Source organism: Ammospiza nelsoni, chromosome 35, assembly GCF_027579445.1.
Source record: "Ammospiza nelsoni isolate bAmmNel1 chromosome 35, bAmmNel1.pri, whole genome shotgun sequence".
Lineage (NCBI taxonomy): Eukaryota > Metazoa > Chordata > Aves > Passeriformes > Passerellidae > Ammospiza > Ammospiza nelsoni.
In genome coordinates this window covers 2074288-2090612 of record NC_080667.1, presented here as the reverse complement: position 1 = coordinate 2090612, position 16325 = coordinate 2074288, and the positions used below count along the sequence as shown (strand labels likewise).

The 16325-nt window shown below is 62.6% G+C and overlaps 1 protein-coding gene across 1 annotated transcript; it reads right to left on the bottom strand.

The window, feature by feature from the left end:
• Positions 1–225: 225 nt before the first annotated feature.
• PORCN (porcupine O-acyltransferase) lies at positions 226–16022 on the bottom strand. Its single transcript, XM_059491522.1, has 13 exons — positions 15846–16022; positions 13861–14053; positions 13149–13192; positions 11334–11515; positions 9200–9330; positions 7680–7694; positions 6025–6150; positions 3853–3953; positions 3310–3386; positions 2350–2413; positions 1374–1459; positions 635–745; positions 226–546 (listed from the first exon to the last, which is right to left on the bottom strand). The coding sequence occupies exons 1-13, from the start codon at positions 15979–15981 to the stop codon at positions 445–447; spliced, it is 1368 nt and encodes a 455-aa protein (XP_059347505.1). The 5' UTR covers positions 15982–16022; the 3' UTR covers positions 226–444.
• Positions 16023–16325: the final 303 nt, after the last annotated feature.

The following is a 16325-nucleotide window of genomic DNA, read 5'->3' as shown; positions in this document are numbered from 1 at the left end:
ATGGCCGTTCCCCCCCCCGCCGGGGGCTATGGGGGAACCCCCGGTCCCTATAGGGGCCATAGGGCCCCCCCGCGCGCGTTTGAGGTGAATTAAGAGGATTTTGGTCAAACCTTGGCTCCGCGCCATCGCCAGGGGGCGCCACCCCCGCAACGCGTCCGCGCATGCGCCGCGTGGCACCGCCCCTCGCGCTCCCATTGGTCGCCCGGCAATGATTGACAGCAACCGTCGAGGCGAGGCTTTTATTGGTCCCAGAGCGGCCGCGCGGCGCCACTTCCGCCCGAGCAAGGGCAGGAAATCTCCCGGAGCGGAAGTTGGGACCATCGAGAGGCGCTTCCGGCGGCCCGGAGCGGCCCTCGCGGGCCGGAGCGGCCGCGCTCTCTGTGGTGCCCGGTCCTCCCAGGCGCTCCCAGTTCATCCCAGTTGCCCCCAGTGGCCTCGCCGGGCTCAGCGCAGCAGCCGGGCCAGCACCCAGCAGCCCAGCGTCACCCAGTGGCTGGCCCAGTTCAGCTCGGACCACTTGCGCACGGTGTAGGCCATGCCGTAGCCCTGAAGGGGCGGGAGGGCGTCAGGGCACTCCCGATGGTGGGGGCGGCCTCAGACCTCGGGGGGCTCGGGGGGGATTTGGGGGTCCCACCTGCTCCTCCACGGCGTCCTCGGCCTCCACATCGAACAGGGCGCCCAGGTAGGACAGGTGGAACAGGGCCAGGGCTCCCAGGGCCCCGTTCAGAGCCCGCACCCACAGCGTCTGCGGGACCCCAAAAATATTCTCAGGGACACCCCAAATGCCTCCAGGAATCCCCTAAACCCTCAGTGTTCAGAGCCCACACCCACAGTGTCTGTGGGGACCCAAAATATATCATCAAGGACCCCCCAATTCCCCCCTGTTCACTGCTCATACCCACAGCATCTGTGGGACCCCAAAAATACCCTCAGGACCCCCCAAATCTCTGCAGGGACCACAAAACTTCTCCCGTGTTCAGAGCCTTCACCCACAGCATCTGTGGGACCCCAAAATACCCTCAGGACCCCCCAAATCTCTGCAGGGACCACAAAACTTCTCCCGTGTTCAGAGCCTTCACCCACAGCATCTGTGGGACCCCAAAATATCCTCAGGGACCCCCCAAACCCCTGAGGGACCCCCCCAAATCCCCCCTGTTCACTGCTCACATCCACAACATCTGTGGGAACTCAAGGACCCCCCCAGATCCCCCCGAGTGCCTGCAGGAGCCCTGAACCCCCTTGCTGTGCCCCCAGTGCTCCCCCAAAGCCCCACAAAGGCCCCAGGACCCTCTGCCCTCCCACCCAGGGGTCCCCAAACCCCCCATCTCCCCCTGTTATCCCCCCCAGAGACCCCCCGGTGTCCCCGCTCTCACGTCCTTGTGGCGGTGGCTGCAGCGCGGGGGGCAGCGCTTGGACAGCACGCAGGCGTCAAAGATGGCGGCCAGGCGCTGCCTCAGGGCTGCGGGAGGGCGGGGTCAGCAAGGGACACGCCCACTGCAGGCCACACCCCTCATAGCCCCACCTATCACCAGCCACACACAGCCCTGCCCACCATGGCAGGCCCCGCCCACCCCTTCATGGCCCCACCCATGACTACAGGCCACACCCCTTTATAGCCCCACCCATCACTGCAGGTCCCACCCACACCCTTGTAGCTCTGCCCATCACCACAGGCTCCACCCACACCCTCATAGCCACGCCCATCCCCAGAGGCTCCACCAAGCTCTGCCCATCACGACAGGCTCCACCCACACCCTCATAGCCACGCCCATCACCACAGGCTCCACCCACACCCTCATAGCCACGCCCATCACCACAGGCTCCACCCATACCCTCATGGCCTTGCCTATTAGTGCAGGCTCCACCCACATTGTCATGACCCCGCCCACCACTGCAGACTCCACCCATACCCTCATAGCCTTGCCCATCACTACAGGCCACACCCACACTCCATAGCCATGCCCATCACTGCAGGCCCCACCCCCTCGGTAGCCCCGCCCATCACTGCCGGCTCCACCCACTCCTCATAGCCCTGCCCATCACCATCCACACCCTTATAGCCCCGCCCCTCACTGCAAGCTCCACCCACACCCCAAAGCCCCGCCCAGCACCACAGGCTCTGCCCACACCCTCTTAGCCCCGCCCAGCACAAATAAGCTCCACCCACCACAGTTGATGCCCCACCCACTCTGCTCAGGCCCCGCCCACACCTAACTCATTCACAGCATCGCAGCCCCACCCACATCCTCAGCCCCTCCCACCCCATTAGGCCACACCCATACTCAAAGCCCTGCCCATTGAGCCCCTCCCACCGCATCTGGCCCCGCCCCTTAAAGGGCCAGCGCTGACCGTGCTCGGCGTAGGTGATGAGGCCCAGCGAGAGCAGCACCGCGGCCAGGTGGAAACTGAGACCCTGCCGGGGGGGACACGGGGGTCTGGGGGGGCCTGGGCGGTTTGGGGGTGCCAGGGGGCATTGGGGGGCTTTGGGGAGGGTCTGAGGGGCTTTTTGGGGGTGTCTGGGGGGGGTCTAGGGGGCATTGGGGGGACCAGGAGGTTCTTTGAGGAGGGATCTGGGGGGCTTTGGGGGCGTCTGGGGGGCTTTTGTGGGGCAGTCTGGGGGGGGGTGCAGGCGGATTTTGGGGGGGTCCACGGGGCTTTTTTGGGGGGTCTGGGGGGCTTTTGGGGAGTCCAGGGGGCTTTTGGGGGTCCTTGCTGGATTGGGGGTGGTCCAGGGGGCTTTGGGGGGTTCTAGGGGGGTCTTGGGGGTGTCCGTGCTGGACTGGGGTTGTTCTGGGAGGCCTTTGGGGGTCCAGTGGGAGTTTTTGGGGGGTCCCAGGCTGGATTGGGGGAGTCCAGGGGGGGCTTTTGGGGGGTTCCAGGATGCTTTTGGGGGGGGCTGGGGGGCTTTTGGGGTCCGCCTGCTGGATTGGGAGTGGTCCAGGGGGCTTTTGGGGTGTTTTGGGGGTGTCCGTGCTGGATTGAGGGGGTCTGTGGGGCTTTTGGGGGGTTTGGGGGTGTATGTGCCGGACTGGGGGGGTTCTAGGGAGCTTTTGGGGGGTCCCAGGGTGGATTGGGGGATTCCAGGAGGCTTTTAAGGGGGTTTGGGGGGCTTTGGGGGTCCAGGGGGGTTTTGGGGCTGTCTGTGCTGGACTGGGGGGACTCTGGGGGGCGTCTGGAGGGGGGTCAGGGGGCTTTGGGGGTGTTTTTGGGGGGTGTTAGGTCCCTCACGTGTAGCGGGGTGCTGGGGTGGTTTTGGGGTGTTTTTAGGGTGGTTTTTAGGGTATTTTAGGGGGTTTTTGGGTCCCTCACGTGCAGCAGGGCGCTGGCCGCATAGGTGCCCAGCACGGCGGCAAAGGTGCCCAGGCAGCGAGCGGTCTGGAACACGTCTGCGGGGACAGCAGTGACAGCAGTGACAGTGACACCAGCGTGCGACACCAGCGAGACCAGCATGGGACACCAGGAACACCAGCATGGGACACCAGGAACACCAGTATGGGACACCAGGAACACCAGTATGGGACACCACTCACACCAGTATGGGACACCAGGAACACCAGTATGGGACACCAGGAACACCAGTATGGGACACCACTCACACCAGTATGGGACACCAGGAACACCAGTATGGGACACCAGGAACACCAGTATGGGACACCAGGAACACCAGTATGGGCTTCAGGGCCCACCCCAGCCCCTCTCCCAGTTGTTCCCAGTCCCCCCAGTCCATCCCAGTCCCCCTCAGTACGATCTCAGTTCCCCCCACATCCCTCTCCAAGTCCCCCCCAGTCCCCCCCAGTTTGATCTTGGTCCCCCCCAGTCTCTCCCAGTCCCCCCAGTGTCCCCAGGGCTCACAGGTGTGCAGCCAGCGGGACATGGGCAGGTTCCAGTTTGTCACCACCTCGGCCATGGAGCGCGGCAGCTCCACCCGCAGGGGCCGCGACACCGCCAGGTCCCTGGGGACACACAGGGGACAGCAGGGACAGTGTGACACCGCCAGGTCCCTGGGGACACACAGGGGACAGCAGGGACAGTGTGACACCGCCAGGTCCCTGGGGACACACAGGGGACAGCAGGGACAGTGTGACACCGCCAGGTCCCTGGGGACACACAGGGGACAGCAGGGACAGTGTGACACCGCCAGGTCCCTGGGGACACACAGGGGTCAGAATGACACACAGGGACAGTGTGACACAGCTCCACCTGCAGGGGCCACAACACCGCCAGGTCCCTGGGGACACACAGGGGACATCAGTGTGACAACACAGGGGCAGTGTGACACACAGGGGACAGCAGGAACAGTGTGACACAGCTCCACCCGCAGGGGCCGTGACACCTCCAGGTCCCTGGGGACACAGGGGACAGTGTGACACACAAGGGCAGTGTGACACCGCCAGGTCCCTGGGGACACACAGAGGACAACAGGGTGACACACAGGGACAGTGTGACACAGGGGACAGTGTCACACTATCAGTGTCACACAAGGTCAGTGTCACACAGAGGGGTAAGTGTCACACTGTCACTATCACTCAGGGTGCAGTCAGTGTCACACTATCAGTGTCACCGTGTCACACATGGTCAGTATCCCTCACCGGTGCAGGTGCTTGTGGCGCTCGCTGTGCAGTGTCACACACAGGGTCAGTGTCACACACACACAGGGGTCAGCGTCAGTGTCACACAGTGTCAGTGTCACACACAGTGTCACAGCGTCACACACAGTGTCACACTGTCCCTGTCCCTCACCAGTGCAGGTGCTCGTGGCGCTCGCTGTGCAGTGTCACACACAGGGTCAGCGTCACACACACAGGGGTTAGCGTCAGTGTCACACAGTGTCACACAGGGTCAGCGTCACACCGTGTCACACAGGGTCAGCGTCACACACACAGGGGTTAGCGTCAGTGTCACACCGTGTCACACAGGGTCAGTGTCACAGTGTCACACACAGGGTCAGTGTCACACACACACAGGGGTCAGTGTCAGTGTCACACAGTGTCACACACAGGGTCAGTGTCACACACAGGGTCAGTGTCACACACACACTGGGGTCAGCGTCAGTGTCACACAGTGTCACACACAGGGTCAGTGTCACACACACACAGGGTCAGCGTCAGTGTCACGCAGTGTCAGTGTCACATACAGGGTCACAGCGTCACACACAGTGTCACACTGTCCCTGTCCCTCACCAGTGCAGGTGCTGGTGGTGCTCGCTGTGCAGTGTCACACACAGGGTCAGCGTCACACACACAGGGGTTAGCGTCAGTGTCACGCCGTGTCACACAGGGTCAGTGTCACACCGTGTCACACAGGGTCAGTGTCACAGTGTCACACACAGGGTCAGTGTCACACACACACAGGGGCCAGCGTCAGTGTCACACAGTGTCAGTGTCACACACAGTGTCACAGCATCACACACAGTGTCACACTGTCCCTGTCCCTCACCAGTGCAGGTGCTGGTGGTGCTCGCTGTGCAGCGTCACACACAGGGTCAGTGTCACACAGTGTCACACACAGGGTCAGTGTCACACAGTGTCAAACACAGGGTCAGTGTCACACACACAGGGGTTAGCGTCAGTGTCACACAGTGTCACACAGGGTCAGTGTCACACCGTGTCACACAGGGTCAGTGTCACAGTGTCACACACAGGGTCAGTGTCACACACAGGGTGTCACACACACAGGGGTTAGCGTCAGTGTCACACAGTGTCAGTGTCACACACAGTGTCACACTGTCCCTGTCCCTCACCAGTGCAGGTGCTGGTGGCGCTCGCTGTGCAGTGTCACACACAGGGACAGTGTCACACACAGTGTCACAGCGTCACACACTGTCACACACAGGGTCAGTGTCACACACAGGGTCAGTGTCACACAGTGTCACACACAGGGTCAGTGTCACACACAGGGTCAGTGTCACACACAGTGTCACAGCGTCACACAGTGTCACACACAGGGTCAGTGTCACACACAGGGTCAGTGTCACACACAGGGTCACAGCGTCACACACAGTGTCACACTGTCCCTGTCCCTCACCAGTGCAGGTGCTCGTGGCGCTCGCTGTGCCCTGACCCTGCCAGCGTGGCCGTGGCCTCGGACAGGAAGGCCACGAAGTAATTGCTGAAGTGGAACGAGAGCGCGCTCTCGTAGGCACGGAGCCACCTGGGGACAGGGGACAGGGGGGACAGGGGGGTTGGGGACAGGGGGGTTGGCGATTTGGAGGAGTTGGGGTGGTTTGGGGGACATGGGGGGGTTTGGGGTTTGTGGTTTGGGCAGGGGGATGTGAGGGGGTTTGGGGGAGTTTGAGGTTTGGGGGGACATTGGGGGCATTTGGGGCAAAACGAAGGAGTTCAGGGTTTGGGGGGTTCGGGGAGTTCAGGGTTTGGGGGGGATTTGGGGAATTTGGGGTTTGGGGGGGATTTGGGGCAGTTTGGGGGTTGGCGGGTTTGGGGGAGTTTGGGGTTTGGGGATATTTGGGGGAAAATGGAGGAGTTTGGGGTTTGGGGGAGATTTTGGGGAAATGGGGGGGTTTGGGGGGGATTTGGGGGAGTTCAGGGTTTGGGGGGAATTTGGGGGAGATTTTGGGGATACGGGAGTTCAGGGTTTGGCGGTATTTGGGGGAAAATGGGGGAGTTCAGGGTTTGGGGGGGATTTGGGGGAAATGGGGGAGTTCATGGTTTGAGAGAGATTTTGGGGAAACGGGAATTTGGGGTTTGGAGGGGGTTTGGGGCAGTTTAGGGTTTGGGGGGATTTGAGGGAAAATGGGGGAGTTCAGGTTTTGGGGGGGATTTGGGGGAAATGGGGGAGTTCAGGGTTTGAGAGAGATTTTGGGGAAACGGGAATTTGGGGTTTGGGGGGATTTGGGGCAGTTTAGGGTTTGGGGGGATTTGAGGGAAAATGGGGGAGTTCAGGTTTTGGGGGGGATTTGGGGGAAATGGGGGAGTTCAGGTTTTGGGGGGGATTTGGGGGAAATGGGGGAGTTCAGGGTTTGAGAGAGATTTTGGGGAAACGGGAATTTGGGGTTTGGGGGGATTTGGGGCAGTTTAGGGTTTGGGGGGATTTGGGGGAGTTTGGGGTTTGGGGGGATTTGAGGGGAAATGGGGGAGTTCAGGGTTTGGGGGACATTTGGGGATATTGGGAGGTTTTTTGGGGGGGATTTGGGGATATGGGGGAGGGGGTTGGGAGCCAGAGACAGGATTTGGGGACACACACACACATTAAGGTGCCACCCCCATCTCACGTCCCCTCAATGTCCCCCCAGACCCCCCCTGTGACCCCCGGGCTCCCCCTCCCAGGCCCCCCCAAATCCCCTTGGGCTCCCCCAAACCCCCCCATCCCCAAGTGCCCCATTCCTGTCCCACTCCCACCCTGGGGGTCCCCAAACCCCTCTTGGGCCCCCCAAACACCCCCCTGGCCCCCCCAAACCTTTTTTGCCTCCCCCAGACTCCTCCTGTCCCCCCCCAAACCCTTTCTGAGCCCCCCAAACCCCTCTTGCCTCCTCCAAACCCCTCCTGGGTTCCCCCAAACTCCTTCAGGACCCCCAAAATCCCCCCAAACCCCTCCTGCACCCCCCCAAACCCCTCTTGGCCACCCCAAACCCCCTCTGGGACCCCCTAACCCCCCCCCCAGGCCCCCCAAAATGCCCCCCAAAGCCCCCCAGAATGCCCCCCAAAGCCCCCCAATCCCCTCACCTGGCCAAGACGCTCCTGGGCAGCACCGGGGGAACAGAGACATCAGTGAGGGGGGGCTGGGGGGCCCCGAGGGATTTTGGGGGTCCCTGGGGAGGGTCTGGGGTTCCCTGAGGGATTTTGGGGGTCCCTGGGGAGGGTCTGGGGTTCCCTGAGGGATTTTGGGGGTCCCTGGGAAGGGGTTTAGGGGCTCCCCCAGAGGTTTTTGGGGCCCTTGGTTGAGGTTGGGGATTGTCGGGGTTTGGGGGCTCCTGGAAGGGTTTTGGGGGTACCTGAGGGGTTTGGGGGCTCCTGGAAGGGTTTTGGGGGTACCTGAGGGGTTTGGGGGCTCCTGGAAGGGTTTTGGGGGTACCTGAGGGGTTTGGGGGCTCCTGGAAGGGTTTTGGGGGTACCTGAGGGGTTTGGGGGCTCCTGGAAGGGTTTTGGGGGTACCTGAGGGGTTTGGGGGTACCTGAGGGTTTTGGGGGTACCTGAGGGGTTTGGGGGGGCTCCTGGAAGGGTTTTGGGGTACCTGAAGGGTTTGGGGGTACCTGAGGGGTCTGGGGGGTCCTGGAAGGGTTTTGGGGGTACCTGAGGGGTCTGGGGGGGTCCTGGAAGGGTTTTGGGGTCCCCGGGGGGGTTTAGGGGGTCCCAGGGGAGTTTGGGGAGAATTTGGGGGGGGGGAATTTGGGGGGCTCTTGGAGGGATTTTCAGGGGATTTCTCATGGAATTTGGGGGGATTGTGGGGGAGATTTGGGGGGGATTTGGGGGGGATTTTGGGGAGGATCCTGGGGGCACCTTGGGGGCATTTTGGGGAGGATTTGAGAGGGATTTTGGGAAGATTTTGGAGGAATTTTAGAGGAGTTTGGGGGGGACTTGGAGGGAGATTTTTGGGGGAATTTGAGGGGGATTTTGAGGGGATATTGAGAGGGGATTTTGGGAGGGATTTGGGGGGATTTTAGGGCATTTTGGGGGAATTTGGGGGGGTTTTATGGGGAATTTTGGGAGGGATTTTGGGAGAATTTCGGTGGAATTTGGGGGGATTTTGAGGGTATTTTATGGGGAATTTTAGGGGAGTTTGGGGGGATTTTGGGGGGGTTTGAGAGGGATTTGGGGGTATTTTGGGGGAATTTGAGGGGGATTTTGAGGGGATATTGAGAGGGGATTTTGGGAGGGATTTGAGGTGAATTTGGGGCAAATTTTGGTGGAATTTGGGGAGGAATTTGAGGTGAATTTGGGGAGGATTTGGGGGAATTTTGGTGGAATTTGGGGTGATTTTAGGGCATTTTGGGGGAATTGGGGGGAGGGGATTTTGGGGCTATTTGAGGGGGATTCTGGGGGTGATTTGGGGGGGGGATTTTGAGAGGGATTTTGGGGGAATTTTGGGGTGATTTTGAGAGGGGATTTCAGGAGGGATTTTGAGGGGATTTGAGGGGGATTTTGGGGAATTTTGGTGAAATTTGGGGGGATTTTGAGGGGACTTTGAGAGGGAATTTGGGGGGGGGGATTGCGAGGGGCATTTTTGGGGTGCTGTGGGGTCCCACCTGCGCAGGGCCCGTGCCCCATAGAGGGGCAGCAGGCTGGAGAACAGGAACGGGGCCAGGCAGGTGCTGACCAGCAGGCAGAGCAGGGCCAGCCCCAGGCTGCGCAGCCCCTTCCGCGCCCAGGCCGCGCTCTGGGGGGATGGCAGGGTCAGGGACGGACACACGGACAGACACACAGACACACGGACAGACACACAGACACACGGACACAGGGATGGACACACGGACACAGGGCCAGCCCCAGGCTGCGCAGCCCCTTCCGCGCCCAGGCCGCGCTCTGGGGGGATGGCAGGGTTAGGGACGGACACACGGACAGACACACGGACACACGGACACAGGGACAGACACACGGACACACGGACACAGGGACAGACACACAGACACACGGACAGACACACAGACACACGGACACAGGGATGGACACACGGACAGACACACAGACACACGGACACAGGGACAGACACACAGACACACGGACAGACACACGGACACACGGACACAGGGATGGACACACGGACAGACACACGGACACACGGACACAGGGACGGACACACAGACACACGGACAGACACACGGACACACGGACACAGGGACAGACAAAGAGACACCCCAAACCCAACCCCCATCACTGACACCCCCCAAACTCACAGGGACACCCCCAGACCCTCCTAACCCCACAGGGACACCCCCAAACCTACAGGGACACCCCCATCACTGACACCCCCAAACCCCATTTCCCCCCCAAATCCCCCCAATTTTTCCCCAAATCCCCCCATTTCTGCCCAAACCCCCATTTTCCCCAAACTCCCAGCTCCCCCAAATCCACCAAAGCCCCATTTCCCCCCAAACTTCCCATTTCCCCCAAATCTTCCATTTCCTCAAATCCCAAAAACTCCCCAAATCCCCATTTCCCCCAAGATCTCCAAATCCCTGTTTCCCCCCCAAACCCCCATTTCCCCCAAATCCTCCCAAACTCTGCATTTCCCCCCAAACCCCCATTTTTTCCCACCAACTTCCCATTTCTCCCAAATCTCCCATTTCCCCAAATCCCCGTTTTCCCTGCCAAACCCTGTTTTCTCCCCCAAACCCCCGTTCTTCCCACCAAACCCCAATTCCCCCCAAAACCCTCAAATCTCTGGTTTTCCCCCCAAATCCCCATTTCCTCAAATCCCAGTTTTTCCCATTTTCCCCTGTTTTTCCCCCATTTTCCCATACCAGGGGTGGTCTCTCCACAGCTCTCAGGTAGCTCCCAAAGGGCTCCCATGGCTCAAACACCACGGAGCCAGGTGAGCACAGGTACCCCAGCCCCTGCCCAACCCCACTGCCCCCAATCCCCGTTTTTCACCCCCAAATCCCCATTTTTCACCCCCAATCCTCGTTTTTCACCCCAAATCCCATTATCCCGTACCAGGGGTGGTCCCTCCACGGCTCTCAGGTAGGGCCCAAAGGGCTCCCAGGGATCCAGGTGATCCAGGTGAGCACAGGTACCCCAGCCCCTGCCCAACCCCATTGCCCCAAATCCCCGTTTTTCACCCCAAATCCCCATTTTTCACCCCCAATCCCTGTTTTTTCCCCCATACCAGGGGTGGTCCCTCCACAGCTCTCAGGTAGGTCCCAAAGGGCTCCCATGGCTCAAACACCACGGAGCCAGGTGAGCACAGGTACCGCAGCACCTGCCCAACCCCACTGCCCCAAATCCCCATTTTTCACCCCAAATCCCCGTTTTTTACCCAAATCCCCGTTTTTCACCCCAAATCCCATTATCCCATACCAGGGGTGGTCCCTCCACAGCTCTCAGGTAGGGCCCAAAGGGCTCCCAGGGATCCAGGTGATCCAGGTGAGCACAGGTACCCCAGCCCCTGCCCAACCCCATTGCCCCAAATCCCCGTTTTTCACCCCAAATCCCCATTTTTCACCCCAAATCCCCGTTTTTTACCCAAATCCCCGTTTTTCACCCCAAATCCCATTATCCCATACCAGGGGTGGTCTCTCCACAGCTCTCAGGTAGCTCCCAAAGGGCTCCCAGGGCCCGAACACCACGGATCCAGGTGAGCACAGGTACCCCAGCACCTGCCCAACCCCACTGCCCCAAATCCCCATTTTTCACCCCCAATCCCCATTTTTTCCCCCATACCAGGGGTGGTCCCTCCACGGCTCTCAGGTAGGTCCCAAAGGGCTCCCAGGGCCCGAACACCACGGAGCCAGGTGAGCACAGGTACCCCAGCACCTGCGCAGGGCTGGGCTCGGCGCCGCCCGTGCCCCGGTCCAGGTCGAAGCCCAGCGACACGGCCTTCATGGCCACCACCATCTGCGCCCCTGGGGACATCGGGGGACATCGCGGGGACCCCAACGTCGGGGGGGACCCAAATACCAGGGGGAACCCCAAATCAGGGGGGACCCTCCCATCAGAGGGGAGCCCGACATCGGGGGGACCCCCAAATCAGCAGGGACCCCAACGTCGGGGGGAAGCCAAAAACATCGGGGGCTCCCCAACGTCAGAAAGGACCCCAAAATCAGAGGGGATCCCAAAATCGCAAGGGACCCCGAAATCAGAGGAGACCCCAAAATCAGAAGGGATCTCAAAACAGGGGGGACCCCAACATCAGGTACCCCAGCATGAGAGGAGATCCTGAAATCGGGGGAACCCCAAAATCAGAGGGGAACCAAAAATTGGAGGAACCCCGAAATCGGGAGGGACCCAAATCAGGGGGGACCCCAACATCGGAGGGACCCCAATATCGGGCACCCCAATGTGGGGGGACCTCGAAATCAGAGGGGACCCCAAACAGGGGGACCCAACATCAGGGGGGATCCCCCAACATCGGGCATCCCGAATCAGGGGGACCAGAAGATATCGGGCATCCCAAAAACATCGGGCACCCCAACATCAGGGGGGACCCCAACATCAGAGAGAACCCCAGAAACACCGGGCACCCCAACATCAGGGGGAAATCCCAAAATCAGAGGGGATCCCATAATCGGGGGGACCCCAGCACCGGGGGCACCCCAACATCAGGCATCCAATGTCAGAGGCAATGCTGAAATCGGAGGGAACCCCAAAATCGTGGGAGAACCAAAATCAGAGGGGATCTCAAAATCGGAGGGGACCCCGAAATCAGGGGGGACCCCCAAACTGAGCACTCCAAAAACATCAGTCACCCCAACATCAAGAGAGACCCCAAAATCAGACGGGATGGCAAAACCGGGGGGACGCCAACGTCAGGGGGGACCCCAATATCGAGGGAGACCCCGACATCAGGGGGAACACCAACATCAGGGGACAACCAAAATCAGAGGGGATCCCAAAATTGGAGGGGACCCCAACATCGGGGAGACCCCAAAAATATCAAGCACTCTGAAACACCAGGCACCCCAACATCAGAGAAGACCCCAAAATCAAAGGGGTCCCAAACTCGGGGGACCCCAGCATCAGACACCCCAAGATCAGAAGGGATGCCAACATTGGGCACCCTGAAACTGGGGGGACCCCAAAAACATCAGGCACCCCACATCAGAGAGAACCCTGAAAATGGGGGGAACCCCAAAATCAGCGGGCGCCCCAAAATCAGAGAGGACCCAAAATTCGGGGGAGCCACGAAAATCGGGGGGACCCAAAATCAGGGGGGACCCCAACATCAGCGGCCACCCCAAAATCGGGGAGAACCCAAATCAGAGGAGACCCCGAAATCAGGGGGGGACCCAAAATTTGGATGTGCTCCACATCCCCAGAGGGCTGGGGAAGGAACTGGGGGGTCCCAAACGGGGGGAGAGGAGAGAAACTGGGGGTCCTGGGGGGAGGGGAAGGAGGGAGGGGGTCTCACCCTCACCACCACCTGCACCCCCACAGGACCCCAAAATCAGGGGGGACCCCAAAACTGGGGGGATCCCCAAAATGTGTGTAGGGGGAAAGGGGTTTGGGGGGATCTGGGGGGGGATTTGGGGGTCTCACCTCGCATCTTGTGCCACGTGACCGTGTCCACCATGTGCAGCTCCCTGGTGGGGAGAGGGGGCTCCCAGTCACTCCCAGTTCAATGTGCCCAACCTCCCAGTTCATCCCAGTGCCCCTCATGCCCCTCCCAGTGCCCCCAAACCCCCTCCCAGTCACTCCCAGTTCATCCCAGTGCCCCAAACCCCTTCCCAGTCACTCCCAGTTCATCCCAGTGCCCCTCATGCCCCTCCCAGTCCCTCCCAGTGCCCCAAACCCCCTCCCAGTCACACCCAGTTCAATGCCACAACCCCCCAGTTCATCCCAATGCCTTTTGTCTCCCTCCCAGTGCCCCCAAACTGCTCCCAGTGCCCCCAGTCCCTCTCCCAGTCCATCCCAGTACCCCCAATGCCTCTCCCAGTCCCCCCAAACCCACTCCCAGCACTCCCAAGCCCCTCCCAGTGCCCCCAGTCCCTTTCCCAGTCCCTCCCAGTGCCCCATACCCCATGAGCAGGTAGCTGAGGGCGGCCAGGGCCAGGCAGAGCCCCCCCAATCCCCCTCCCAGTGCTCCCAGTGCCCCCAATCCCTCTCCCAGTCCCTCCCAGTGCCCCCAATCCCTCTCCCAGTGCTCCCAGTGCCCCCAATCCCTCTCCCAGTGCTCCCAGTGCCCCCAATCCCTCTCCCAGTGCTCCCAGTGCCCCCAATCCCTCTCCCAGTCCCTGGCAGTGCCCCGTACCCCATGAGCAGGTAGCTGAGGGCGGCCAGGGCCAGGCAGAGGCCGCGGTGGGCGCGGGCCCGGCTCAGCAGCAGGGTGAGCACGCACAGCCCGCTCAGCAGGGCCACCCACAGCGCCTGAGCCCCGAAGAAATGGTGCAGGGCCAGGAGCCCCCCGGCCGCCGCCCCCGCGTGCTTCCCGCCCCGGGGCAGCGCTGAGGTACAAACACCGCTCAGGGGGCACCCCAAAGCCCGGGATCCATGGACCCCAAACCCCGGGGATCCCCGAACCCCAAACCCCGGGGATCCATGGACCCCAAACCCCGGGGATCCATGGACCCCGAACCCCGGGGATCCCCGAACCCCAGACCCCGGGGATCCATGGACCCCAAACCCCGGGGATCCATGGACCCCAGACCCCGGGGATCCATGGACCCCAAACCCCGGGGATCCATGGACCCCAGACCCCGGGGATCCATGGACCCCAAACCCCGGGGATCCCCGAACCCCAGACCCCGGGGATCCATGGACCCCAAACCCCGGGGATCCATGGACCCCAAACCCCGGGGATCCCCGAACCCCAAACCCCGGGGATCCATGGACCCCAAACCCCGGGGATCCCCGAACCCCAAACCCCGGGGATCCATGGACCCCAAACCCCGGGGATCCCCAAACCCCGAACCCCGGGGATCCCCGAACCCCAAACCCTGAACCAGACACTGCCCCCCGGCCGCCGCCCCCGCGTGCTTCCCGCCCCGGGGCAGCGCTGAAACACGGACGGGGTCAGGGGGCGCCCCCAAACCTGGTAACACCCCCGAACCCCGGGGATCCATGGACCCCAAACCCCGGGGATCCCCGAACCCCAAACCCCGGGGATCCATGGACCCCAAACCCCGGGGATCCCCGAACCCCAAACCGGACACTGCCCCCGGACCTTGGGGATCCCCTCACCCAACACCGGCAATGCCCCCACACCCTGGGGGTCCCCAAACCCCAAAAAAAAACCCCACATTCCAGGGGTTCCCGACCCCCCAAACCCCGGGAGTCCCCGAACCCCAAACCGGCAACGCCCCCACACCCCGAGGGTCCCTGAACCCCAAGCCCCAGGGGTCCCCGAGCCCAAAAGCCCCGGGTGTTCCCCGACCCAAAACTGGCAACCCCCCCCACCCCGGGGGTTCCCAAACCCCAAACCGGCAGTGCCCCCGACCCCGGGGTCCCTGAACCCCCCAACCCCAGGGATCCCCACACCCAACACCGGCAATGCCCCCACACTCTGGAGGTCCCCAAGCCCAAAACCCCGGGAGTCCCTGAACCCCAAACAGGACACTGCCCCCACCCTGGGGGTCCCCTCACCCCAAACCCCGGGGGTCCCCCCCACCCAAACCTGGCAATGCCCCCACACCCCGGGCATCCCCTCACCCGAAACCCCGGGGATCCCCTGAACCTGAAACCCCTGGGGGTCCCCAAACCCCCAAACCGGGAACACCCCCAAAACCCGGGGGTCCCTGAACCCAAACCCCGGGGGTCCCCTCACCCCAGACCAGGAACACCCCCAAACTCCGGGGATCCTTGAACCCAAAACCCTGTGCTACACCCCGGTATCCCCTCACCCAAAACCAGCAACACTTCCAAACCCTGGGGGTCCCGTCCCCCAAACCCGGGAACACCCCCAGGCCTCCAGACCCCCGGAACCCCCAGGCCCCTGGGAACCCCCAGACCCTCGGCTATACCCCCCACCCCTCCGGCCTCCTCAGACCCCCGGTTCCTCCCGGCCTCCGGGGTGTCCCCCCAGCCCTCCGGCCTCCCCAGGGCCCCGGGTCCCCCCAGCCCCTCGCGTGTCCCCACAGACCCCCCGGACCCCTGGATGTGCCCGCATCCCTCCGGCCTTCCCAGACCCCCGGTTCCCCTCAGGGTCGCGGTTCTCCCGGCCTCCCGGATGTCCCCCACCCCTCCGGCCTGCCCAGGGCCCCGCTTCCCCCCGGTGTCCCCCCGCCCGGCCCCACTCACGCAGCCGGTGCAGCAGCCGCGCCCCGAGGCAGAGCAGCAGCAGCGGCCAGAGCTGGGCCAGGCCCTGGCGCGCCGTGGGCACCACGCAGCCGGGCAGCACCTGCGCCGCGAACTCTCGCGGAGGCAGCGCCGCCATCCCGACCCGAGCGGGGCTCGCTGCGTGCCGGGATCCCCCAAAAACACCCAAAAACCCCGAAATGCCCCCAAATCCCCCGCCCGCGCCTCGCCCGGCGCGCCGCCCGCCCGCCTGAGGGGAAAGGGGCGTGGCCCCCGCGCCCACCAATCAGCGCCCGCCGTCCCGCCCCGCGTGGCGGCGCTGACCAATCAGAGCGCGGCGCGGCCAAATGGCGGCGCGCGACGGGGCGGCCGTTGCCAAGGGCGGGGCGCGGTTGCCGGGGAGCGGGGGATGCCGGCGGGGCGGGCCCAGGTTGCTAAGGGGCGGTGTCCCGTTGCTATGGGCGGGGCCTCATTGCCGGGGTC

Bases quoted from the DNA above. Each gene is read 5' to 3' on its own strand.
- PORCN (XM_059491522.1), bottom strand. From the start codon at position 15,981: ATGGCGGCGCTGCCTCCGCGAGAGTTCGCGGCGCAGGTGCTGCCCGGC. The intron at 11,516-13,148 runs GTGAGACCCCCA...CGATGTCCCCAG, and splicing joins CACGTGGCACAAGATGCGAG to GGGCGCAGATGGTGGTGGCC. The intron at 547-634 runs GTGGGACCCCCA...CCGCCCCTTCAG, and splicing joins AGGACGCCGTGGAGGAGCAG to GGCTACGGCATGGCCTACAC.